This window comes from Diuraphis noxia, unplaced genomic scaffold (assembly GCF_037042655.1).
Source record: "Diuraphis noxia isolate RWA-SAM2 unplaced genomic scaffold, SU_Dnox_SAM2 contig0001, whole genome shotgun sequence".
Classification (NCBI taxonomy): domain Eukaryota; kingdom Metazoa; phylum Arthropoda; class Insecta; order Hemiptera; family Aphididae; genus Diuraphis; species Diuraphis noxia.
The window spans coordinates 91,981,857-92,009,075 of record NW_028301711.1 but is presented as its reverse complement, the minus strand read 5'-3'; the positions used below and the strand labels follow the sequence as shown (position 1 = coordinate 92,009,075).

The 27,219-nt window shown below is 29.2% G+C and overlaps 1 protein-coding gene across 1 annotated transcript; it reads left to right on the top strand.

Annotated features, from left to right (window-relative positions):
* The first annotated feature begins 3,524 nt into the window (after positions 1-3,524).
* Positions 3,525-7,963, top strand: LOC149062468 (uncharacterized). The gene is made up of 2 exons (XM_089215340.1): positions 3,525-5,186; positions 7,869-7,963. Exons 1-2 carry the CDS (start codon positions 3,596-3,598, stop codon positions 7,961-7,963), a joined length of 1,686 nt encoding a protein of 561 aa, XP_089071466.1. The 5' UTR covers positions 3,525-3,595.
* The last annotated feature ends 19,256 nt before the right edge of the window (positions 7,964-27,219 follow it).

Here is a 27,219-nt window from a genome sequence, read left to right as displayed (position 1 = left end):
TTATCTTTGTCCATAAGATTATTTTTTCTAGATTCTTCAACTTTGGACATGATTGAAGCATGTTTATACTAAAATAGGTGTAAAGTATTATTTATTAATATCTTAGGTGATTACTATTTAAAATTAAATCGATCTTCATAAAGTTATACATACCTTGTAATGGCTAAGGAAATTGCCACTTGAATTAATACTCCCATTCACAATTTTTGAGCAATTTTGACACGATGCAGATAATTTATTTTTTTCTAAGGATACTATTTTATAAAATTCATTAAATAAATACTTCAATTTCGAAGTATTTATCAGAAGATTCGTAGATTCCGTTGTTTCAGTTGATTGAGTAAATCTTGTATCATTATCTGTTTTTTGGACCTTAGATGGGCCACTTAAAACTTGCACAAACCGCTTCATAATTATTTAAACAAACAATTAATAAGAAAACTAAACAAAAAATAATAATAAAAACGGAAAGTTGCACAAAATGTCACAGACGACTGACGAGGAATAACTGAGAAGTGAGCTGTGAGAACATTAAATGATAACTGAAAACAGCCAACGACGACTTATAATTAGTGGGAATAATATTATTAACTTCCACAATGGTATTATAAATTTATAAATATAAAGAGTAAAGACGTATCACTCGTATCAGCTAATGACGATCGTCATAATATTATGGTGGCGGCCGGCGGGTAATAGGGAATCCTTATTAGGGATATATCATAATATTATAATGTTATCGCTTTTGCTATTATTAGTTATTCTTCTATAGAACGGCCAACGAAACTATTGTGACTGCGGTCGCTGTCGATGACCGTTTTTGTGAAAACCAGGGGTTCTAATTATAGTTACCTTCTGGCTTCTACATAACATAGGTATTTTATATTTTTAGGTCTTTTCATTATTTTTATTATTTACGATGTAATACTCGAGACTATAAATGAACATTCATTATTAAAATACATGGTATAATGACGTAAATATAAATATTTTTAATTTAAAAATTAAAAAAAATTTTTAAGTAAATTAAAATAAATTATCTAGATATGTTACTCATAGATAACTAGAATTTTATCTAGATGAAGATAAATATGACAGAGTTGAAATTTATCTAGATAAGATAAAAGATGAATAATTTTTATCTAGATAACTTATCTAGATAAATTTATCTAGATATTTCCCAACACTGGTCATCAGTGTGTCACGTTACCGATTTCGGCATTTGTTAATACGTCAGAAAAATAATAAAATTTCAAAACGCCGCCGTTAAAACTGTTAATTATTAAACATAATGAAGCGTTTTTTAGTTACAAGTTCTGAAAATAATAAAAAAATTGGTTCAAGAAGCAATCGATGATCCTCCACCCGCTTCACTTAGCTCAGATGAATCAATGGTTCATAATCCTTTAGCTCAATCAACTACCGAAGTTGATAAATTTAGAAACAATTATTTGATTGACGGTACATTTTATAAAGTGATTTCCAATATTGAAAATAAATTGGCTGTTCAGTGTCAATTGTGCAATAAAACAATACATGGGAACATCAATTCCACTGGAAACTTTTTAAATCATATTAAGGTAAGTATGTTAATTATAATTCATATGTATTATTTATTAATTAATATTAAAAAACAAATACTTAAGATATCATTTTTAAATTCAGTTTATCTGAGTATTAAAGCTAGAATAGGAAAAATCAATACCTACGTATAAAATATATAAAACAAAATAAATGAAAATTATTTATGTTTCAGAATAAACATCCTTCAGTATTATCAAAGCTACAAGCAAATAAAAATGAAAAAAAAAATTGATTAATGCTAGTCTAAGTAAGACATTTTTTTTTTATTATAATATATAAAGCGTGGATTTGTATGCATTTGCATATTTCTTCAGAGTTGATTGTATGATATTTTAATTAAGAACAACATTTGTTACATGGCATAACGATTTAAAAAATGAAAATTTTTTATTCCATATTTTACATAGGTATTTTAACGTTTTCTATTTTAAGGGCTTATTTAAAAATTGTAATAGATAATATTTCATCTTTTAGTGCATATTTCGATATTTTTTTTCACTTTTTGGACATTTTTTAAAAACATACAATAATTGTCTGTTATAATATAAGAATAAAATATTATATTTTTAATTTTTATAGTTTTGAATAATATCAAATAAAATAATAGGTAGGTATATACTTGTAAGAATAAACTGTTTTCTAAATATGACCTTAGGGCTTAGAGCTTAATTAGAGTCACCTTAGAGTCAATAATCATTAATCGGGGAAATAAGATATGTAAAATAAGATAAGAAAATATCAATTATGATCATGATTGAACATTGACATTATTTCACTATAATTATAATTGTTTTTTTTTTTGCTTATTTTTTTATTCATATTTTAACATTTTACCAGTGGTTAAAGTAGGAAAAATATTGACGCGGATTAACGTCACCAAAAATTAAGGAACGTTTCCGAGCTCTTCATCCAAAGCCTATATTTAACTAAACTTTTTTAAGAAACCTACTAGGTATGAATCTATAATTTGATTTTTTCGTACATCATTGTTCATAAAAAGTTTATGTTAATAGCATGTAAAATCAAATGTTATTCTAAGAAAAATTATTTTAAATATATATGCCTGCCATGTTAAAAATAAATAGCAATTCATTGCCTGAATTAAAAACAAAAATACATTTACATTTTAGTTATAAACATTTCATTAAAAAAAAAAAAAAATTAAAAAAAAATTTGTAATAAATAATATCATTATTTATATTTTATATTCTTTTAGTGCAATATTTTATTTAAATCATAATTATTATATCACATGAAATCGCGTGAATGTGGATAACATATTACTACACAATAATTTATTATTTAATAATCGCTTATCGTACTAAACTTAACCATCTTCAGAACGTGGAGATAATTCGCGCAAAATAAAATATGTTTAAATTCGATGTTTAATCAATGTGTGTGTCTGTGTATGCTATTTTATATTTAATAAATAATTTTTTTTTAAGCGTCCGGACTTTGGAGGCTTAAATTAAAGGGGACGCATATTCTTACCTTAAATAAGAAGGGGTACTCCATCCCCCTCTTCCCCTTCACTTAAACCATTGCATAGTGCATGTTAGTGCATATATTTTTAAACAAATTAAGATTTTTTAGCGCATATTTGGTTCCTTTTTAATATATATAAATCCGCGCTCTAATTATCATATTATTCTAACTCAGCACCATTGTAGCAAGAACATTTTTGTTGTACCTATGCTATTGTTATTATTCAAATATTAATTTTATTATTTATTAGGTAAGAAAGACATTTCAACATTACCAGGTTGTTCGAATAAACAGTTGAAATTACCATACTCTCAACAATCTCAACTAAAGCAGATATCAAAGCAAAATGTAAATATATTTTTTAATTTTAGTAATCCTAATTTATAAATTAGACTATAAATATCTTTAAAATCAACTTGTTTAATTTTTTGTTTTATAGATTGTCAATTTGGTATTTGATTATATCATAGAAGAAATGAGACCACTAGCAACTTGTGAAAAAGCAGCCTTTAGAAATTGAATTATGGGGTTAACTGGTATAACTGATGTAGCTCATCTTCCAGACGGTAAAGTTATGAAGAAAGAATTGCAATTAAGGTATAAAAACTATGTCACAATGCTAACTGAATTAATATCTAAGCAATATTTTATATGTATAACCGCTGATATATGGTCTTATAATAATAAGAGTTATCTTGGAATGACCTGTCATTATATTAATGAAACAAATTATAATAGATGCTCTTATATATTAGGATGTAGACGTGTTAAAGGTAGCCATACATACTTAAACATTGCTCATGGTATACTTGAAATCCTAAAAACATTTAATATTAAAAATTCTAAAATTACACATTGTGTGACAGACAATGCTTCTAATTTTGGAAAAGCTTTTCAAACATTTTCTAAGCAGTCACAGACACCAAATGTAATACCAACAATCCCTTTGGAATACTTTCATGAGAGCAGTTCTGAAATAGAATCTGAGTTAGATGATACAAATTCGAATGTTGATGTTCAATTATCAAACATTTTTTTAAATTCAAATGAATTAACAAATGAGTATGATGATGATATTATTTTACCAGAACATTTGACATGTGTTTCACATACACTAAGTTTGATTGCCACTACTGATATCAGTAAAATTTCGGATTCATCATACAAAAAAATATCAAAATCTGTATTTGAAAAGTTACAGTTATTTTGGAATATTATAAGTAGGAGTACTGTTGCATCTGACAAAATATATGATATATGCAATTGTAAGTTTCCAGTACCCATCTTAACAAGATGGAATTCAATGTTCTATGCGGTTAAAAAATTTTTATCTAATAAAGAAAAACTATTGTATGGGTTTGATGAACTTAAAATTAATAAATTAAAAAGCGTTGAATGGAAGTTTCTTGAAGAATACTGTTTAGTAATGGAACCATTAGCATTATCCCTCGATAAATTACAAGGGGAGAAATCAACTTTCTTGGGTTATGTAGCTCCAACAATAATTACACTTAGACTAAAGTTGATTCAAGCTACTCATTTACAATATTGCAGACCATTATCTTTATTAATTATTGCTAGTCTTGAAAAACGGTTTGATTATATTTTTCATTTAGAAACCCCCAAAAGCAGAACTTTTATCTTAGCTTCTATCAGCCATCCAAATTTTAAACTTAATTGGGTACCTGTAAGATATACAGATTTATGTAAAAAACTATTTATTTCTGAATGTGATAAAATAAACGCAGTTGAAAAAAATTCTCAAAATGTATCTGATGATGAAAATGATGATGTCGGTGATAATGAATTTTATAAAATTCTAACTGGAACTGATGATAATAATTTTGAAGGATGTAATTTTATGGATACTGTAGGAGAAAAAAGAAAGGAAAAAAATAATTTGGCTAGCGTTCAAGCACTATCTTACTTAGACTGTAAAAAAAAGGATTTATCATTATTAGATAACTTTCCTATTGTCAAACAAGTTTTTTTTAAATATAATACGTCCCTTCCATCGTCTGATCCTGTTGAGAGACTTTTCAGTAGTGGTTCTCAAATATTAACTCCTAGGAGGAATAGGCTCAATGATTCAACATTTGAAATGCTATTATGCTGTAGGAATCAAAATATATATATATTAAGTTCATTACATTTTACATATATTTAAAATATCTATATATTATGTACTTTTTATTACTGTATTGTGTTAAAATTAATTATTAAGATTATATAATTTACCTGATAATATTATGTGTTTGTTATTCTTTAAAAATAATTTTTATAGTTTTTTTAACTTAATTTTTTTTTAAAAAGAACATTACTAATTTTAAATTGTAATTTTTACTTATATTGTAATTAAAGCTTTTTATTGAAGTATATTTAATTTTGTTTAATAGCATTTATTATGTATTATTATTATATTATATAATATATACATTTTTCAAAATTTTTAATTTTATTGTAATTTGTTGGCTATGTCTATTATAAAAAAATTTTGTTATTATAATTTATTAAGATATTTGTTATTTTACATTAAATTAATACAAATTACAAAATTAACAAAAGTGATTTAACTAATTTTCATTTGTTTTTATTTATTAATTAATTATTATGTAAGTACCTAGCGCCCAATTAAAGTATACTTAAATTTAAAAATTTGAAATAATTTGCCTTATAAAATATGGATATTCATAAATAGAATGTCATACAGTAAATACTTATATTATAATTTAACTTTTGTCTATTGATAATTATAATTACAATTTAAATGATAATTATTATTATAACAAAGCATAATTAATATTAATATTTAATTTAAAAATGTGATATACTTGTTCTATATATGTTAAACCATTAACATATAATAATATTTTTTATACACTAAAAAAAATAAAATGAACAAAAAATAACTATATTGTTAGGTCAGATTATGGTACACCTATTTTAAAATAATAAAAAAAAAAATATATCTTTTATCTAGATAAAAAAATATCTATCTTTATCTTTATCTAGATGAATATGAGTTTAGTCATCTTTCATCTCTATTTAGATACTTTTGAGTTGCATCATCTTTATCTTTATCTAGATAGAAAAATACTTATCTAATCCGAACAATGGATATAATACATATAGATATCAATTTGGAATAATCAATACTTCATACACTATGAATCATACATACTTATCTTATGCTTTATATTTGAAGATGTGTTGTATAATTTTTATTGCTATGTCAAATTGATGAGTTATAACTTATGTAAATTACAAAAACAAACATTTTTTAATACATAGTGTATCTATTAATATTAAATACTATACTAAATACATATTCCTTCATTTTAAAACAAAATCGATTAACTATTTTTATGTATTTAAAAAAATAATTCATAAATATATATCTAATTAGAATTCGGGACTTTAAGCTAAGACTTAGTTAGAGGTCTATTTACATCAAACTGATGAAATAAATTTTTTTTAAATAAGTATATATAAAACTGATTCCTGTATTTTCAATCTGAGGGGGGAGGATATAGGCCCAGAGTCCCTTGTTTATAGTGCGGATCAGATTTTCCATTTATGATCATGTATTTTAATTAATGAGTAGAATCAGTAGCGTGTTTAGGGGGTGGGCCCGATGGGCATGTGCCCACCCACATTTTTATATAAGTACAAGACTAGTGTAAGTCCGATGCTCAATGAAATTTTAGTATAAGGAGGGGGTAAAACCATTCTGAACTTAATTTTTGTAGCCCATCCACAAAAAAAGTTCTGGACACTCAACTGAGTAGAATATAATTTTTGTATGATGTATAATTTTCATTTTAAATCGAAATGTTAACTTGTGTGTGAATAGACCAAATAATGGATATATATTTAATACTAAATTATCAAGAGCAATTTACACATTAGTTATCAATAATAGTTTTACTCGAGTGTGAATAAATGTTTGCAGGATTTGGGCAAGGTCATAAAAAAAAGTAGTAAAATTGAACATAGTTGATATTGTCTACATAAGAATACAACATATTTTTTGGGCTATGGGTTTATAAAAATGTATTTATTTTTGTACTTATTTTTGAATATAGGTTGATTTTTAGTAAATTTTTTGTAATGTAAAATTCTTAAACATTGTATGTAAATTACATATTCAAATAAAAATATATTAAATTTACCAATTCAGGTTAATACAAATTCCATAGCCCAATTTTTAAAACTCATGAAAAATAGTAAATTAAAACCTCACTTAATTATTAAAATATAAAATAAATTCCCAATGTTATCCCTAGATGTTGCAGTGTTTTTCTTTATCTGCATGTAACTAAATAAAACAACAACAAATATAAAATTATTTATAAAATTGATTAATTTTTAACAAAAAAATAATTATACATAAAAAATTGGTTTTGAACGGTAGTTTTTAAGTTGAACTGAGTACCTATACTTAGTAAAAGAAAATCGTGGAGCGGAGACAGTTGCCTGTTAGCATGCCCATAGCCCGTGTATGTAAATAACACCTATTACCTACAATCGTTAACAAAATCGGGTTTGGTCGTAATAATCAAGGATAATAGAAGTAACTACTCATCATAATATTATGGACTTAAAAAAATAAAAATAAATACATTAGCAATACATTCTTACTTTACATTTATTTTTATAAGTTATATCTTGTACATGCGTACGAAATATTGTATAAGAACTAGCTGGTAATGAAAATATTTTAATCGACAAACATTATAATTACCTAATTAAATATAACATACAATTTAATTATCCAAAAAAGTTTCCAATTTCAGTCGAGGACTTGATCAAATACCTTTCTGTACACTGTCCAAACCAAACTGCAGTAACGGGAGTTCCATCGTTTCAGCCTCTTTTTTCATGCCGTTGAATGTATTTTTTTTTCATAAGTTCACAAGTAGATTTCTACTCAACACTAACGATTGGATTGGTCGATGGACATCCATTTGAGATGGCGTATTCTAAGCATCTTATTTGATTAGCGTCCTTCGCCATTTCATACGTTAATATGTCCCAAGGACAACCGTTGAGATGCAAATACTTGAGAACGTGAAAGTGCCCACGTTTTGCGGCTATGGCACACGTTAGTTCATTCCACAAACAACCATTATTATGCGCGAAAATCAAACAGTCAAGATGTCCAAATTCTGCGGCGTAGGAGCACAATATGTTTGTCGGCCAAGGGCATCCATGACTAAAAGCATACTGTAGACATTCTAAGCTTCCAGAAGATGCAGCGTAAACGCACGTCAATTCATTCCACGGGCAACCTTGTTCATGTGCAAACCGGAGACAATCAATGTTTCCACGCAATGCGGCTTCGGAGCACGTCGACTCGTCCCAAGGACAATTATTGGCCCTTGCATACATTAGGCAATCCAATTTACCTGAAAATGCGGCTTCTGAGCACGTCAATGTATTCCATGAGCATCCATGCTCATATGCAAACTGGAGATATTTTAAGTCCCCTCTTTTCGCAGCTTCGGTACACGTAAATTTGTCCCATTCGCATCCGATGTTGTGGGCGAACTGAAGACAATCGAAATGCCCGTTACTTACTGCCGTTGCGCATATATATATATTGAATTCACGATTGCTGCATAATATTATGGACTTCACCTTGCTGAACATAGACATCCTATTGGCATTCGGATTGAAACGACCGTCTTCACTATTTACCTTAACAATTTCTAACAACAATTTACAACATATTTGAAGATCGATTAAAGGAACATCTTTATTATCATAATATTTTTGCTGCTCAGAGAAGCGGCAGGCGTGAAACGCCAATTTGGACAGGCTAAATACGCCTTTTTCATCGTTAGCCATAGTCGTACAGGCTAGCTGTAAGCTTCCAATAGTTCACGGCTAGAAGTGGGTTTGTATGTCTTGTAAATATAAAAACTCGAAACTTTAAACGACAGACGACCTCAAAATTACGCAAAATCCACGATAGCGATCATGAATGATGAATAAGTGGAATAACGCGATTTAAGAATCAAGAGTATTGACACAGACTCGACTGATGTTGTAACCGTATCATCATTCAAATCTACATTAAACACGTACCAACATCATGATGTAGAACCTCCGCTGCCAACTTCATGCCGGCAAACATTAATCAGCTGTTTGATTTTCACTTCTGTTATGTTCACGATGCTCGATATTAAACTAGGTTATATAATCATGACAGAATAAGCTAACAAATCGAATAAAAACAAAAAGTATGACGTGTACTAATACTAGTAATACTAAAATCAGTTTCTAAATGTCATAATCATAGATAATACATAATGGATATGCCATATTGGTTATCAGACGTTCTTCGATTTTCTGTCTCACTCAGCAAAAGAGCTTACACTCCATGGTATTTCAAAAATATCCTTTCATGAAAATTAATTGAAATTTGAATTTTTTATAACAGAAGTGAATATGTCTTAGGCATATAGTCAAAGAATTTAATTTTTATGCAATTTCACTATCCGCATAGACACTTAGCCAAATGCCTAGTAATTTAATAAAATGACTAGGCATTTAACTAAATGCCTATTTAAAGTCAGGCAAATAATAAAAATGAAACATTTTGTATTATTTTAAATGTTTTTAAAAATTAACTGTATTTTCTATTAATTATTTATTGCTATTTTATGTATATAAAAAAATCTATGTTTAATATGTAAAACTTTGTTCGGGAACGCTGCCAGCTATGTAACTAGTATACACAGGGCCTATCCATTATGTATTATCTATGGTCATAATCGTGATCCGTGAGAAGAAATTGTAATGAATTAAGAGACGGATCCTGAATTTCTTGGTTATAGTCCTGACCACGAGGCTGCTCTCTGCTATCTCGTCCATATAAAATTAAATGGCTGATAAAGGTTTTCCAGGAATAAAGACTGCTGTAGGCGAAAACAACTCTGTATTAGTCATGCCTCTTTTTATGCACAATGGTACTCTAACTCAAGATGAAATTATAAATAACTACCAAATTGCCAGTGTTAGGATTCATGTTGAAAGATCAATTCAAAGAGTAAAAATTTATAATATATTACAAAAAATACCTACAGAGTTATTAGAGTGTATTGATAAGATCATATTTTTATGTTGTGTTATGACAAATCTGCAACCACCAACAATTAAGGGACCACTTAAATCCTTTATATTTTGTAAACACTTTTACTTAAGTGGTATTTTCTTGCTATAATAATTTTATTTTTATTTTATATATATAAGATATTATGTTTAAATAAATACTACTATGTGTAAACACCATGCTATATATTTAATAGATCATAATAATCTAAGTGATTAATTAACATAGGTACTTTATAAAAATAATGTAATAATATAAATAGGAACAGTAAAATCTATACCTTGTTGAATGACATTTTGAAAAACAATAACAACTTTCTTTAGTTTCTTACGATACTGTAGGTAACAATAACTAACAATTACAATAAAATAATATTTTTTTTAAAACTAAGAAATAATAATCATAAGGTAATGTAAAATAAAATAATAATAACTTTTAATTAATGCATAGAATAAAGTTATAAACCAAAATTCCAAATATATTTTTTTAAATAGAATTTAAAATAAAAATCTCCTAATTTCTGTATAGTATTAAAAAAAAATATCATCCCTGTTAACTTCTATCAATAATGAATTAAAATTTTCAGAATAAATAAAGAAATCACAAAAGTTAAGACCACAGCAATACATTAATATTTGACATTGAGTAAAATAAATGTGGCTCTTTTTTAATTCAATAATATTATTACTGCCTCTAATTAAATAACTTAAATTTAAGTTTCCTGTTTCATCAACAATTGGTTTATTTTGACATGATATTGGGCATTTTATTTCTAATACTTTAAATGCTTTTTTATTAGACAGTACAATTTCGTCAGGACATGCACATAGCCAAGGAGATAAAATATGAATAACCAAACCACAGCCAATTACCTCATGTTTGTATAAATGTATATACTTTTGTAAAGCTATTTTTTCATTTTTAGTACCATATTTAACATTTGTAAGACCCCTTCCGTACATAGGTTTTTGTATTATTAAATCATCTACCAATTTTTCAAAATTTTTTAATCTTATTTTAATCAAATGTGCTTTACTAGCCGTTAATCTTAATGATCATTCAATAAACCATATTGTAGAATTTGATTGTTGAATTGTAGATTGAAAGATATAAGAAAATTGAATGTTATTAATGTTAATATTATTTTCATAAAAAGTTATTTGTAATTGGTTTTCAAAAATAAAATTGAATGTTAAATTTTCTTTTTTCTGATTATCTAAAATACTATTAACTAGGAAAGCACATTTTTCAAATTCTAATGATTTAAATACATTTTCTAAAAGTTCATTAACAACAGTTATAACTGTTCTTTCACATTCAGTTTTTTTTTTCTTCATGATACATCACACTAAATAAAGAAGGTACTTGAAAGTCAGGAATATTATTTGTCACAATAAAACTGGCAGAAGGATTTTTTGGAAGAAATAATTCTTCAATTCTTTTTCCTTTGCAATACAAATCTTTTCCAGCTTTTGATATTTTGCGTGCACTCCACTCACAATGTTGACTTGTTTTTGAATGACCATCTTCAATATTAATATAGTGTGTCAATGCAAAAATATGTTTACTTTTCTCCTAGACCAGCAGGGCATTGACAAGATGCACTTACAACATTTCTGTTAGTAGCATTTACCTATTATGAGTATAGTTTTAAAATATAATATGTTGTCATTGTATTACAATATTGCTATGATATTATTTATAAGTATTATAATAGTTAACTTACCTCTAATTTAACCAGATATGGATCTAGCGTAACAGACGTTTGTCTTATGACATAACTACTAATTAAGCAAATGTATTCTGAAGCGATATATCTTTAACATTGAAAATGTGATCACTTTCAACCAATTTTTTCCCTTTGAATTTGATATTTTCCGAAAATTCACCAATATTAATGTTAACGCCAACATAAACATAAATATATATATATATGTGTGTGTGATATGAGTTCGCGGGCAATGGTCACACAATCACATGCATATTGTACATTATAATTTATTAACAGTATTATTATCATTATTTTATTATTATTATTATTTTATTATTGGTTTAATTGTATGTTAATTATTATATTATAACATAAAATAAACGCGACATCACGGATGCCGCAAATCGCGATACTAAATGGTATAGCCGCCCAAGAGTTAATCCGTCGCTATAGTTTTACGCGAACAGTTGTCGACTCAAAGGTATAGTTATGCACCATTGCCAACGTTAAACATAACATTCAACATAACATGATGAACAGGCTCAAATAGACGGTGTCATCCAAATACCTACTCAAGTTACTCATTTAGTCATTCACGTCAAGACCTTCACGATAGAGGAAATATAATATACTGTCGATATTAGCGTATTCCTTTTTGTATTATTATTATTATATTTGTGTTTTAGTCAGTGGCGGCGTGAACTATTTTATTTCATGAGGCAAGTATATATGCTCGACCACTACCACCTAAATATTATCACACAGACACTTCATAACTTATATTTTATAATATATTAATAAAATAATAATGATACAACTTTATAGTGTTTCCGGTTTCGTGCAGTTACCACGATACTGCGTTATTGTACACACTACACATAGTGTATTTCCACTTTCCAGTAACCGTGAGGTACAAATTATCCTAATTATTATATAATTAGTATATATAGTATTAGTTGACCACTTGACCATATGTATATTTTAATATCCATTCAAGGAGGTACCACCACCTAATCGGTCGTGAGGCAATTACCTCATGAAACACCCTATCACGCCGCCACTGGTTTTAGTGAATTATACAGGTACAGGTAGCGGCTGGCCAGTTTTACGCACCAACAATTTGTAAGTACCTGATAATTATTATTACCTATGTTAAGTAGTAACGCATGCTAGTCAGCGATTATTAATTATTACATGTTTGTTAGTCGGAAGGGCTAACAGTAAATCAAACTATTTATTGTTTATTTTTTATTATTGTATACGGAGTGGCCGTAAGGGTTTAAGCTACCGTTTAATTATTATATTTATGTACACGGCTCAAATAGCCAAAATATTAATATCGTAGGCGTAGTTAGTCGTATGGGCTACACGCACTTAGTTATTATATTGTACTAGACTCAGATAGTCACAAATACGGTAGGTACGCAATATTGTACATATATATAATATATAATTATTAATTATTTACTATTTTTATACTGTTGTACATTTTTAAGCCGAACGGGCTAAAGAAACACATATTGTTATATATTATATCATATTAATTTTCATAATTATTCTTTATATTCTTTATTACTATTATTATTGACTATTGTTATTGTAAAATATAGAAGTCATAACATTATTATCCAATCAAAATATGTGTTATCATTGTTAGTGGAGAAATAGCTTAGGTAAGTGATATATATATTTCGCACAATTTCCAACGGATGTTAAACATAATATTAATCCGATTAAATTATTTAAGTCGGTGTCCGGAAGCGCATAATATTATTTTATGCATCTGGCCCCAACAATTAATATTTTTAAATCCCGAATAAATTATTATATCACCGTTCATAATTAAAAGTTATTATATTTCGATATTTTATTAAAAATAATTGCATCCAAATACAAAAAATAGTAATAAAAATAACATTGTAGGCACTTAACAACAACAAATAATAGCCCTCCAAAACTTATATTTTTGTCTACTATACGCGCTAGTGTCGATTGACTATTATCTGCACGACGCCTATAAGCGCCACATATGCGTTCACCCAACAAAATCGCAACAACCGATAACAACAATACGTAAAAATATGTGAAAATTTACTATTGGGTAGTTTATTGTAAAATTTTTTTATATTAATTTAATTTTGTTATTTTTTTTATTTTATCTGTAAAATTGTACAATTACTTACAAAGTATTGTTTAATGGCAGACGTTTTTGAATTAATATTAACCGTTATTTTCCATGTTTCCAGCATAGCGAAGAAATAATTGCTTTTGCAATTAGATATTATATTAACCCGTCGTTGGTCGCGTGGTGAGAGATTCTCTCATTACGATATTATTTTGGTCACCACTGTCTGTTATATCGGTTTATTGCCTATTAGTTGTGCTATACCTTATCAGATACAGATAATCTAAAAATAGATGGGCATTAAACGACTTTGTAATTGATTACATACTTTCAGTATCCGTTTAACGTGACTGTATTAATGATATTATACGATATTAACGATATGTATTAATGATCGATTATTCAAATTGTAATGTGTAATGTATTTTGTAAAACAGAAAAAATATATAAATACTGAAATATATATAGTTTATAAGTGCTCATTTATATAAAATAAATGTGTTTGGTAGTTTATTACATATTATAAGACTTATTGAAGAAAGTGAGAGAATCTCTCACCACGCGACCAAAGTAGTACAAAAAAAAGACGCGACCAACGACGGGTTAAGAGGACGCCACACCAGCATGTGTTGTCTCCGTCTTACAAAAGTATAACATAGCAAAATCTGTTCAGCGCGGGACAACTTTACTCCCTTTGTATTTATAGAAGAATTATCAAAATTCCACAACACATAGGTAAGAACTTTATCTGTGTCATAGCGTCGTTATTTTTTTGATAGCATAAATATAATTAAAGTTATAAGCTTAAGAAAATACATTTATTTTTTCATTAAATTACTCAAAATTATTGGTTTGTGCTATCAAAAAAATAACGACGCTATGACACAGATAAAGTTCTTACCTATGCGTAGTGAAATTTTGAAAATTCTATTATAAATATTGAGGGAGAAAAGTTGTCCCGCGCTAAACAGATTTTGCTATGTTATACATTTGTAAGACGGAGACAACATATATGGGTGTGGCGTCCTCTTAATATGAGAATGCGGCAATTTTCCCAAAAATGTAACACTAAAACAAAAAAAGAAAGCATGATGAAAAAAAAGGTTTCAAAATTTACTTTAAGTTAGGCATTACTTATTTAAGTTAAGTAAACTTAATTTGTACATAGCACCTAATGTTTTAAATAAAAAAATTAATTAATGCTTCATTACAATAGTTTGTGTTTTGTAGACATTTTTTCAATTAACTATTACCTACTAATTTTATTTTTTGACTTATTAATACCTACCTTTATTTTATCATCCCATGCCTATATTAATAAATTATTTAATTTTATTCTGGTCTGGATAAATTATTTTAGATATTAATAAGTTGAATATTCAACTAATTATTAGGTACAACATATTTTTATTTTGCTATAAGATGGCTTTTTTGATATTTAAGAAAGTTTTTTTTTTAAATTCTTGATTTCATTTAGTTTTAACAAGTATGCAGTAGGTACAATATATTATAATTTCAATATTATATTTTCTGATGAACCTACCTATAATGAAAATTTGTAATAAATATTATAAATCATTATTACTTAACCTTAACAAAATAACTGAACCTGACTACTGATGGTAGTTACTGACTAACTGATGGTAATGGTTTAATGTTATACCTATAATATATTTCATGAGTTCCTTAATAATACTGATAATTATCTAAAAGTTTTGTGACTCTAAATTTGATTGATTGTTTTGTTTAGTTTTTCTCAAAACTGTGATTCTTTGATACAGTAATAGTTGTTCTCTGAACTTTAAAAAAAAATTTATGTGAACTTAGAAATTCATACATCTAACATATTTATTTTTTTAACGAAGAAAAATATTTATTTTAGTAATTCTCTGAGATGCTAACTCAACAGAGAACAGGCAACATTTAGAAAACAATAATACACTATATATTTAGGAAATAGATACTTTTATATTTATTACCGATATTAATATGTCATATTCTCATATTACTCATATTTATCACTCAATCACGTCTGTGTTATGGTGATATAATACATATAGATATCAATTTGGAATAATCAATACTTCATACACTATGAATCATACATACTTATCTTATGCTTTATATTTGAAGATGTGTTGTATAATTTTTATTGCTATGTCAAATTGATGAGTTATAACTTATGTAAATTACAAAAACAAACATTTTTTAATACATAGTGTATCTATTAATATTAAATACTATACTAAATACATATTCCTTCATTTTAAAACAAAATCGATCAACTATTTTTATGTATTTAAAAAAATAATTCATAAATATATATCTAATTAGAATTCGGGACTTTAAGCTAAGACTTAGTTAGAGGTCTATTTACATCAAACTGATGAAATAAATTTTTTTTAAATAAGTATATATAAAACTGATTCCTGTATTTTCAATCGGAGGGGGGAGGATATAGGCCCAGAGTCCCTTGTTTATAGTGCCGATCAGATTTTCCATTTATGATCATGTATTTTAATTAATGAGTAGAATCAGTAGCGTGTTTAGGGGGTGGGCCCGATGGGCATGTGCCCACCCACATTTTTATATAAGTACAAGACTAGTGTAAGTCCGATGCTCAATGAAATTTTATTATAAGGAGGGGGTAAAACCATTCTGAACTTAATTTTTGTAGCCCATCCACAAAAAAAGTTCTGGACACTCAACTGAGTAGAATATAATTTTTGTATGATGTATAATTTTCATTTTAAATCGAAATGTTAACTTGTGTGTGAATAGACCAAATAATGGATATATATTTAATACTAAATTATCAAGAGCAATTTACACATTAGTTATCAATAATAGTTTTACTCGAGTGTGAATAAATGTTTGCAGGATTTGGGCAAGGTCATAAAAAAAAGTAGTAAAATTGAACATAGTTGATAATGTCTACATAAGAATACAACATATTTTTTGGGCTATGGGTGTACTATAATATTAGTATTGTGCAACTTTATAAAAATGTATTTATTTTTGTACTTATTTTTGAATATAGGTTGATTTTTAGTAAATTTTTTGTAATGTAAAATTCTTAAACATTGTATGTAAATTACATATTCAAATAAAAATATATTAAATTTACCAATTCAGGTTAATACAAATTCCATAGCCCAATTTTTAAAACTCATGGAAAATAGTAAATTAAAACCTCACTTAATTATTAAAATATAAAATAAATTCCCAATGTTATCCCTAGATGTTGCAGTGTTTTACTTTATCTGCATGTAACTAAATAAAACAACAACAAATATAAAATTATTTATAAAATTGATTAATTTTTAACAAAAAATTAATTATACATAAAAAATTGGTTTTGAACGGTAGTTTTTAAGTTGAACTGAGTACCTATACTTAGTAAAAGAAAATCGTGGAGCGGAGACAGTTGCCTGTTAGCATGCCCATAGCCCGTGTATGTAAATAATACCTATTACCTACAATCGTTAACAAAATCGGGTTTGGTCGTAATAATCAAGGATAATAGAAGTAACTACTCATCATAATATTATGGACTTAAAAAAATAAAAATAAATACATTAGCAATACATTCTTACTTTACATTTATTTTTATAAGTTATATCTTGTACATGCGTACGAAATATTGTATAAGAACTAGCTGGTAATGAAAATATTTTAATCGACAAACATTATAATTACCTAATTAAATATAACATACAATTTAATTATCCAAAAAAGTTTCCAATTTCAGTCGAGGACTTGATCAAATACCTTTCTGTACACTGTCCAAACCAAACTGCAGTAACGGGAGTTCCATCGTTTCAGCCTCTTTTTTCATGCCGTTGAATGTATTTTTTTTTCATAAGTTCACAAGTAGATTTCTACTCAACACTAACGATTGGATTGGTCGATGGACATCCATTTGAGATGGCGTATTCTAAGCATCTTATTTGATTAGCGTCCTTCGCCATTTCATACGTTAATATGTCCCAAGGACAACCGTTGAGATGCAAATACTTGAGAACGTGAAAGTGCCCACGTTTTGCGGCTATGGCACACGTTAGTTCATTCCACAAACAACCATTATTATGCGCGAAAATCAAACAGTCAAGATGTCCAAATTCTGCGGCGTAGGAGCACAATATGTTTGTCGGCCAAGGGCATCCATGACTAAAAGCATACTGTAGACATTCTAAGCTCCCAGAAGATGCAGCGTAAACGCACGTCAATTCATTCCACGGGCAACCTTGTTCATGTGCAAACCGGAGACAATCAATGTTTCCACGCAATGCGGCTTCGGAGCACGTCGACTCGTCCCAAGGACAATTATTGGCCCTTGCATACATTAGGCAATCCAATTTACCTGAAAATGCGGCTTCTGAGCACGTCAATGTATTCCATGAGCATCCATGCTCATATGCAAACTGGAGATATTTTAAGTCCCCTCTTTTCGCAGCTTCGGTACACGTAAATTTGTCCCATTCGCATCCGATGTTGTGGGCGAACTGAAGACAATCGAAATGCCCGTTACTTACTGCCGTTGCGCATATATATATATTGAATTCACGATTGCTGCATAATATTATGGACTTCACCTTGCTGAACATAGACATCCTATTGGCATTCGGATTGAAACGACCGTCTTCACTATTTACCTTAACAATTTCTAACAACAATTTACAACATATTTGAAGATCGATTAAAGGAACATCTTTATTATCATAATATTTTTGCTGCTCAGAGAAGCGGCAGGCGTGAAACGCCAATTTGGACAGGCTAAATACGCCTTTTTCATCGTTAGCCATAGTCGTACAGGCTAGCTGTAAGCTTCCAATAGTTCACGGCTAGAAGTGGGTTTGTATGTCTTGTAAATATAAAAACTCGAAACTTTAAACGACAGACGACCTCAAAATTACGCAAAATCCACGATAGCGATCATGAATGATGAATAAGTGGAACAACGCGATTTAAGAATCAATAGTATTGACATAAGAGTAGAAGCGATAGAAGCGACACCAACAAAATCACACTGTTGACTGTTCACTAAAAAATATTTCAATTGACCTCGACGTAATCTAGTCACAGACTCGACTGATGTTGTAACCGTATCATCATTCAAATCCACATTAAAACACGTAGCAACATCATGATGTAGAACCTCCGCTGCCAACTTCATGCCGGCAAACATTAATCAGCTGTTTTATTTTCACTTCTGTTATGTTCACGATGCTCGATATTAAATTAGGTTATTTAATCATGGCAGAATAAGCTAACAAATCGAATAAAAACGAAAAGTATGACGTATACTAATACTAGTAATACTAAAATCAGTTTCTAAATGTCATAATCATAGATAATATATAATGGATAGGCCATATTGGTTATCAGACGTTCTTCGATTTTCTGTCTCACTCAGCAAAAGACACTCCATGGTATTTCAAAAATATCCTTTCATGAAAATTAATTGAAATTTGAATTTTTAAATTAATAATACTGATAATTATCTAAAAGTTTTGAGACTCTAAATTTGATTGATTGTTTTGTTTAGTTTTCTCAAAACTGTGATTCTTTGATACAGTAATAGTTGTTCTCTTAACTTTAAAAAAATATTTATGTGAACTTAGAAATTCATACATCTAACATATTTATTTTTTTAACGAAGAAAAATATTTATTTTAGTAATTTTCTGATATGCTAACTCAACGGAGAACAGGCAACATTTAGAAAACAATAATACACTGTATATTTTGGAAATAGATACTTTTATATTTATTACCGATATTAATATGTCATATTCTCATATTACTCATATTTATCACTCAATCACGTCTGTGTTATGGTGATATAATCAGTGTTCGGACTTATCTAGATATTTATCTAGATAGTTTTTTGTTCATATTTTATCTTATCTAGATAAATAGTTATAAGGTATCTAAACGTTTATCTTAGATAAATAATTTACTAATCTAAATAAATTCATCTAGATACTATTATATATTTTTTATACTTATTTATAAATAATACAATTTATAATAATATGTACAAATAACGTAAAATAACGACTGTGTTAAACTCATTTCCCATTGTCACATATCGTCATATCGATATCGTAGCCTGTAGAAATTAAAAATGTACAATTCGTCTATTTTAGGAATAGTTGCTTGCCGTTGTCTGGTTATTATCGACGGTTATCTATTATGGACTATTTATATTTAATACAATCATAATATTAAATATATAGTTACAACTTAGATAAAAATAACGGTCGCGGAAGCCCACAAAACACACTGACAATGTTACAGCCTATGACTTACCAGCGAAAAACATAATATACACAATATACCAATATAGTCAATACGCATTCGAATTATTTTAGATTTTATTTATAGTTTGGTTTGTTGAGTGTGTTGTCTCTGTTTCCCGATAGTCGATTGTCATCCTTTGTCAGTTGTCATTTATTCATTTTTTCTGTCTTCACTGTCTTTAGTCATCAGTGTGTCACGTTACCGATTTCGGCATTTGTTAATACGTCAGAAAAATAATAAAATTTCAAAACGCCGCCGTTAAAACTGTTAATTATTAAACATAATGAAGCGTTTTTTAGTTACAAGTTCTGAAAATAATAAAAAAATTGGTTCAAGAAGCAATCGATGATCCTCCACCCGCTTCACTTAGCTCAGATGAATCAATGGTTCATAATCCTTTAGCTCAATCAACTACCGAAGTTGATAAATTTAGAAACAATTATTTGATGGACGGTACATTTTATAAAGTGATTTCCAATATTGAAAATAAATTGGCTGTTCAGTGTCAATTGTGCAATAAAACAATACATGGGAACATCAGTTCCACTGGAAACTTTTTAAATCATATTAAGGTAAGTATGTTAATTATAATTCATATGTATTATTTATTAATTAATATTAAAAAACAAATACTTAAGATATCATTTTTAAATTCAGTTTATCTGAGTATTAAAGCTAGAATAGGAAAAATCAATACCTACGTATAAAATATATAAAACAAAATAAATGAAAATTATTTATGTTTCAGAATAAACATCCTTCAGTATTATCAAAGCTACAAGCAAATAAAAATGAAAAAAAAAATTGATTAATGCTAGTCTAAGTAAGACATTTTTTTTTATTATAATATATAAAGCGTGGATTTGTATGCATTTGCATATTTCTTCTGGTTGATTGTATGATATTTTAATTAAGAACAACATTTGTTACATGGCATAACGATTTAAAAAATGAAAATTTTTTATTCCATATTTTACATAGGTATTTTAACGTTTTCTATTTTAAGGACTTATTTAAAAATTGTAATAGATAATATTTCATCTTTTAGTGCATATTTCGATATTTTTTTTCACTTTTTGGACATTTTTTAAAAACATACAATAATTGTCTGTTATAATATAAGAATAAAATATTATATTTTTAATTTTTATAGTTTTGAATAATATCAAATAAAATAATAGGTAGGTATATACTTGTAAGAATAAACTGTTTTCTAAATATGACCTTAGGGCTTAGAGCTTAATTATAGTCACCTTAGAGTCAATAATCATTAATCGGGGAAATAAGATATGTAAAATAAGATAAGAAAATATCAATTATGATCATGATTGAACATTGACATTATTTCACTATAATTATAATTGTTTTTTTTTTTGCTTATTTTTTTATTCATATTTTAACATTTTACCAGTGGTTAAAGTTGGAAAAATATTGACGCGGATTAACGTCACCAAAAATTAAGGAACGTTTCCGAGCTCTTCATCCAAAGCCTATATTTAACTAAACTTTTTTAAGAAACCTACTAGGTATGAATCTATAATTTGATTTTTTCGTACATCATTGTTCATAAAAAGTTTATGTTAATAGCATGTAAAATCAAATGTTATTCTAAGAAAAATTATTTTAAATATATATGCCTGCCATGTGAAAAATAAATAGCAATTCATTGCCTGAATTAAAAACAAAAATACATTTACATTTTAGTTATAAACATTTCATTAAAAAAAAAAAAATTAAAAAACAATTTGTAATAAATAATATCATTATTTATATTTTATATTCTTTTAGTGCAATATTTTATTTAAATCATAATTATTATATCACATGAAATCGCGTGAATGTGGATAACATATTACTACACAATAATTTATTATTTAATAATCGCTTATCGTACTAAACTTAACCATCTTCAGAACGTGGAGATAATTCGCGCAAAATAAAATATGTTTAAATTCGATGTTTAATCAATGTGTGTGTCTGTGTAAGCTATTTTATATTTAATAAATAATTTTTTTTTAAGCGTCCGGACTTTGGAGGCTTAAATTAAAGGGGACGCATATTCTTACCTTAAATAAGAAGGGGTACTCCATCCCCCTCTTCCCCTTCACTTAAACCATTGCATAGTGCATGTTAGTGCATATATTTTTATACAAATTAAGATTTTTTAGCGCATATTTGGTTCCTTTTTAATATATATAAACCCGCGCTCTAATTATAATATTATTCTAACTCAGCCCCATTGTAGCAAGAACATTTTTGTTGTACCTATGCTATTGTTATTATTCAAATATTAGATCTAATACAGTTAAGCCAGCGATATCCCGATCGAAGTTAATCTCATATCTAACGTATTTTAATTATATAGTTAATAGCAATTATAATTTAATAGTCCCAATAGACAGTAAATGCATTCATTAATTTAATTCTTAATTAATTTTAATTCAAATCAAATTTTCCCAGACGAAAGTCAAAATCTTCCGGACAAAACTCAAGGCGTGAGTTTTGAAAGCCAATGGGTGTACACGGAGCAGATTGGCCAGAAAACCCCAGAGAAATCGAGGTGACCGTTTTGGTTCTCAGCTGAAGGAACAGGCAAGAACATGGTGGTGAACCATGAGAGCGTTGGACTTACCATGGCAAGAGTTCAAATCTGAACTATTGGAAAATTTCAACGGGGACGAGTTGCAGTCGAGTCTGCAATCAGAATTGTTGAGCACCGATCAGACCAAGGCCGAAACATTGGGAGAGTATGTCCTACATAAGTACCAGTTGTATCGGAGGTTAATCCTTGGTCTGACAGAAGAAGCGGTTGTTATGACAGTGATTGGACTCATGCGTGATGAATTTCGAATTCATGCACGTATTCAGCAACTGAGAACGTTCAGTGAACTACGTGCGCTTACACACATTTTAGATGGTAGCAAAGCCGTAGTATCGGATAGGGTGGGAGAGAGCACCAGCGGACAACCAAAACTGAAATGGTTGGACAAAAGAAAAGCCGAGCATGTTAGCAAATCCCAAGTGCCGAATCCGAGGGAACGACCGTCATCGGGAGTAGGATGCAGAGTATATGGTAGTCATAACCACTGGCAAGCTGCATGGCCAAAAAGAGAGTCGGAGTCAGGAAACGCCAAAACGACCGGCGGGACTGCCAGATCCTGGCCGGTCAGGAAGTAACCGACGGAAAAATCACGAGTCGTCCGAAAAGAGGTAAACAACGGAGTTCAACGATGGCGGGGATTAACGTTCCGGTACAGGAACCACAAATTACAAGAACTGACCCGATGAAACGGAACTTCGTAGCGTTACGGATCGGAGACTCGAGAAAGGGTCCGAAGAAATCGGGCCGGACGAGTTCTGGACCCGCGAAATCCGGTAAGAACGGAATTCCCCTGGAGGGAAACTTTGGTCACCCGAAGATAACCTCCGAAATGAGGAGTTGTCCGGTGAAAACCGTCGAACCTCCGGGGAAACATCGGAGAAATCACCAAACCCATCCGACAAAGTCCATTGGAACTTGGAAGCGATGTTCCGCGGTAAAGGAACCACAGTTCGTAACAATGGTAAATGGTAAAAAATCGTAAATGGTTCGGTGACGGAAAGGTCGTCCGGCCACCTGGACAACAAGTCGGAAAAATCACCTAGGATTGAAAATGTTCCGGTCAAAAGTGAAAATCTCACCAAGGTGAGATATCTTTCCAAGAAAAATGTCGCGGACAGTATTTCAAGTGATGCGGAACAAGAAAAGTTAACTCAGCAGTTGTTAATTTGTCCGGTCACATCCGAAGATTTTTCCGAGGAGTTTATTCCTTAGGTTAGGTTAGTGAGTGATTCATTAGATTTACATTAACTGGATAAGATAAAAGTTAATATGGAAAAAAATATCAACTGAACTTAGTTTAAAAAAAGTTAATCTTTTTTTTAATTGGTATGTAAATCACATAAAGAGTGAATGTGTCTTCCTAGTTTCTAATTTATAAATTATAAAAAACAATTTTATTGAACTTTTGTCATAATTTACACGACTGTACGTATATTATACTTTATTTTTATTTTATACTAATATAGTAATATTTACGTGTAAACGAACAATTTAAAAATGTTTTTAACTTGATGGTTTTTTTTTAAACCAACTGTGAAAAACTAAGTTATATTAATTGTTTATTAAATATTAGTTAAGTTAAAAAGTTTAAAAAATAACTTTTTAACTAAGCTTTTTTAAATTAATAGCGGTAGTAAAGTACCTACTTGATAAATCGTATTTTGAATAATTGAGATATTTTATTCTGTTACGTTGGCATACATGTAAGAGGTTAGCGATAAAAATGTCTAATCATTTTTCGAAAAACTGCCCTGTACCCGAGGTTACAATCGCCCGGTAGGTCAAGTTAGATAAAATTCTTACTAAATACCTAATAGGTTAAATCCTGGGTCCTAATTGCTGATTAGTGATTAACCTCTCGGATCTCTTGCCACCTAATCCACCCCGGATTGCGCCACATATTTGTAAATTATGTATATTATCTAGAGGCAATTATAATTGTTGGCGCGTGTATTATATAATTGATGTAGTTATTATTATTATTATCTGTATACTTATATTATCTGATTCTCGTCGATATCAGCGCAATCAATGTTCTATTATTATTTACTCGTATGTAGGCTTAAGTGTGTGTCTAACTGTGTGTTCATATGCATATCATCGCACCCGTCTCTGAATACAATAAATTACTTAAATGTAAAAAAAAATTATTTTTATAAATTTTAAATTTTAAATCTTAATTATAAATATAAAAACACAGTTTTTATATATATACCTATACACTCCACTAAAATCTGACTGCAACATTGGTTCTTCGACCCGGATCGGAAATCGCATAGCTTAATAAAAGTCATAGCAATCCGTAGAATCAAGTACACGTACTAAATAAAATCAAGGTGGATTATACAAGCAAGAAGTCAATGATGATTCAATATGGTAAGTAGCATGTATAGTACAAATTACCTAGTTATTTCATATTAATAAATCCAAGCTATGGATTTTGGTTTCTCACAGGTACTAAGTTTAAGTGGGAAATCATCGTAAAGGTCGTAAATATAATAAAGCGAGGTATACCTAGATGATAAAATAACTGGCTTTATCGTACGTTACCACACATATACTTATTACCCACCAATACCCAGCTATCTATCTTGATCGACGACCCCGTCCACTTTAAGCATCAAGTTGTCACACATATACATACTATACAATTTAGATGGAAGGATTGCGACATTTTAGAGATTATAAAACATAAATAAAAATACAAATTACACTTTAGAGAAAAGAGCTTGTTACGACCATTTTATTAAAAATGTTTTGGCGTGAGGATAAAGGGAAAATTGTTCGTGCATTACCGTTCCTTGAGGATGGTAGCAAACTAGGTAATTCGTATAAAAACGCGTTCTGACGATTCTTATCCATAGAAAAGCGATTACGGCTTGATGTTGAATTAAGTGAAGATAATCAGAAATTCATGAAGGAATACCTGTTTCTTGGTCATATGGAACTGCTGGGTAGCGCGGGCGAAGGGTCGTCAATGAATTCGGCAATATTTTACCGCCTCATGCCGTAGTAAACGATGATAGTATCACTCCTCGCCTGCGCATAATATTCGACGGATCTAGTAAAACCCATACAGGCATTAGCTTAAACAATATACTATTAAAAGAGCATAGTACGATGCAAGACGATTTATTAAATATTTTAACTAGGTTTTGTACGCATAAATATGCGATACCCGCGGACATTTAGAATATGTACCGTCAAATTTGGGTTGCACCGGAGCATCACAAATATCAAAAATAATTTGGCGTGACGATAAAGAACAATCTACGCGAATATTTTTACATGGATGATTATTTGGGTGGTGAAAATACGAAAGAGTTGGCCGTACAGTGTAATGATTTACGAACTGTGTTACAACCCCGTGGCTTTAATTTATGAAAATTATCTGCGAATGACCCGTTGTTATCACGAAATTTAAATACAGAAAATAGTGATTCCATGTTGGTTCTTAAATTAGAAAATGAAATGGCGAAAGTTCTCAAAGTCCTGTAGCATCCAAGGAAGGATATATTTTAATATAAAGTACAAGATACAAAGTTGGAAACTCAATCGACAACAAAAAGAAGCATATACTGGCGAAAATAGCATTATTATTCGACCAACTTTAATGCAAGAAATTTGGCGGTTAAAAATTTACTGTAATAAACCAGTACCAACGGAAATGCACGAATTCATATTTACATGAATTGGAAAGCTTACATGAATTATGATACCGCTTTTTTTATGTACTGATGATAATTATGATATTGAGGTTCATGGTTTCGCTGACGATAGTTTAGCCGCCTATGGTGCGAGTATATTCGTACACGTTGAGGAATAGTGGCGTCTGTACGTCGTATTTATTGTGTGCAAAATCTAAAGTCGCATTCTTAAAAGTTATATCACTCCCGCGATTGGAACTATGTGTAGCCGTGATAGACCTTTAACTCCTTGTTTCTTCGATCCTACTGATACGACACCATTAACACCAGCTCATTGTTTGATTGGTGAGCTAAGCAAACATATTCTTTACCTGAACCGGATTTGGCTGGTATACTAGACAATTGTATAAAACGTTGGCAGCGAGTAACCCAGTTAACTCAAATATTATGGAAATATCTTGTTGAAACTTCAAACTAGATAAAAATTATTGGCCAACAAGGTCCTACACTGAAGATCGGTTAAAGGCTGAGCATTAACGAATTAAAAGTTAAAATTATAAGCAATTTATATAAACATTATTATGTGTCTGAAATTTTTTATTTTGAAAATAAGAAAATGTTAACTTTAAATTAAGTTAAG

Excerpts from the sequence above, each read along its gene's own strand:
- LOC149062468 (XM_089215340.1), top strand. The coding sequence starts at position 3,596 with ATGGGGTTAACTGGTATAACTGATGTAGCTCATCTTCCAGACGGTAAA. Across the intron at positions 5,187-7,868 it reads ATTTGAAATGCTATTATGCT|TCGAGGACTTGATCAAATAC; the intron begins GTAGGAATCAAA and ends TTCCAATTTCAG.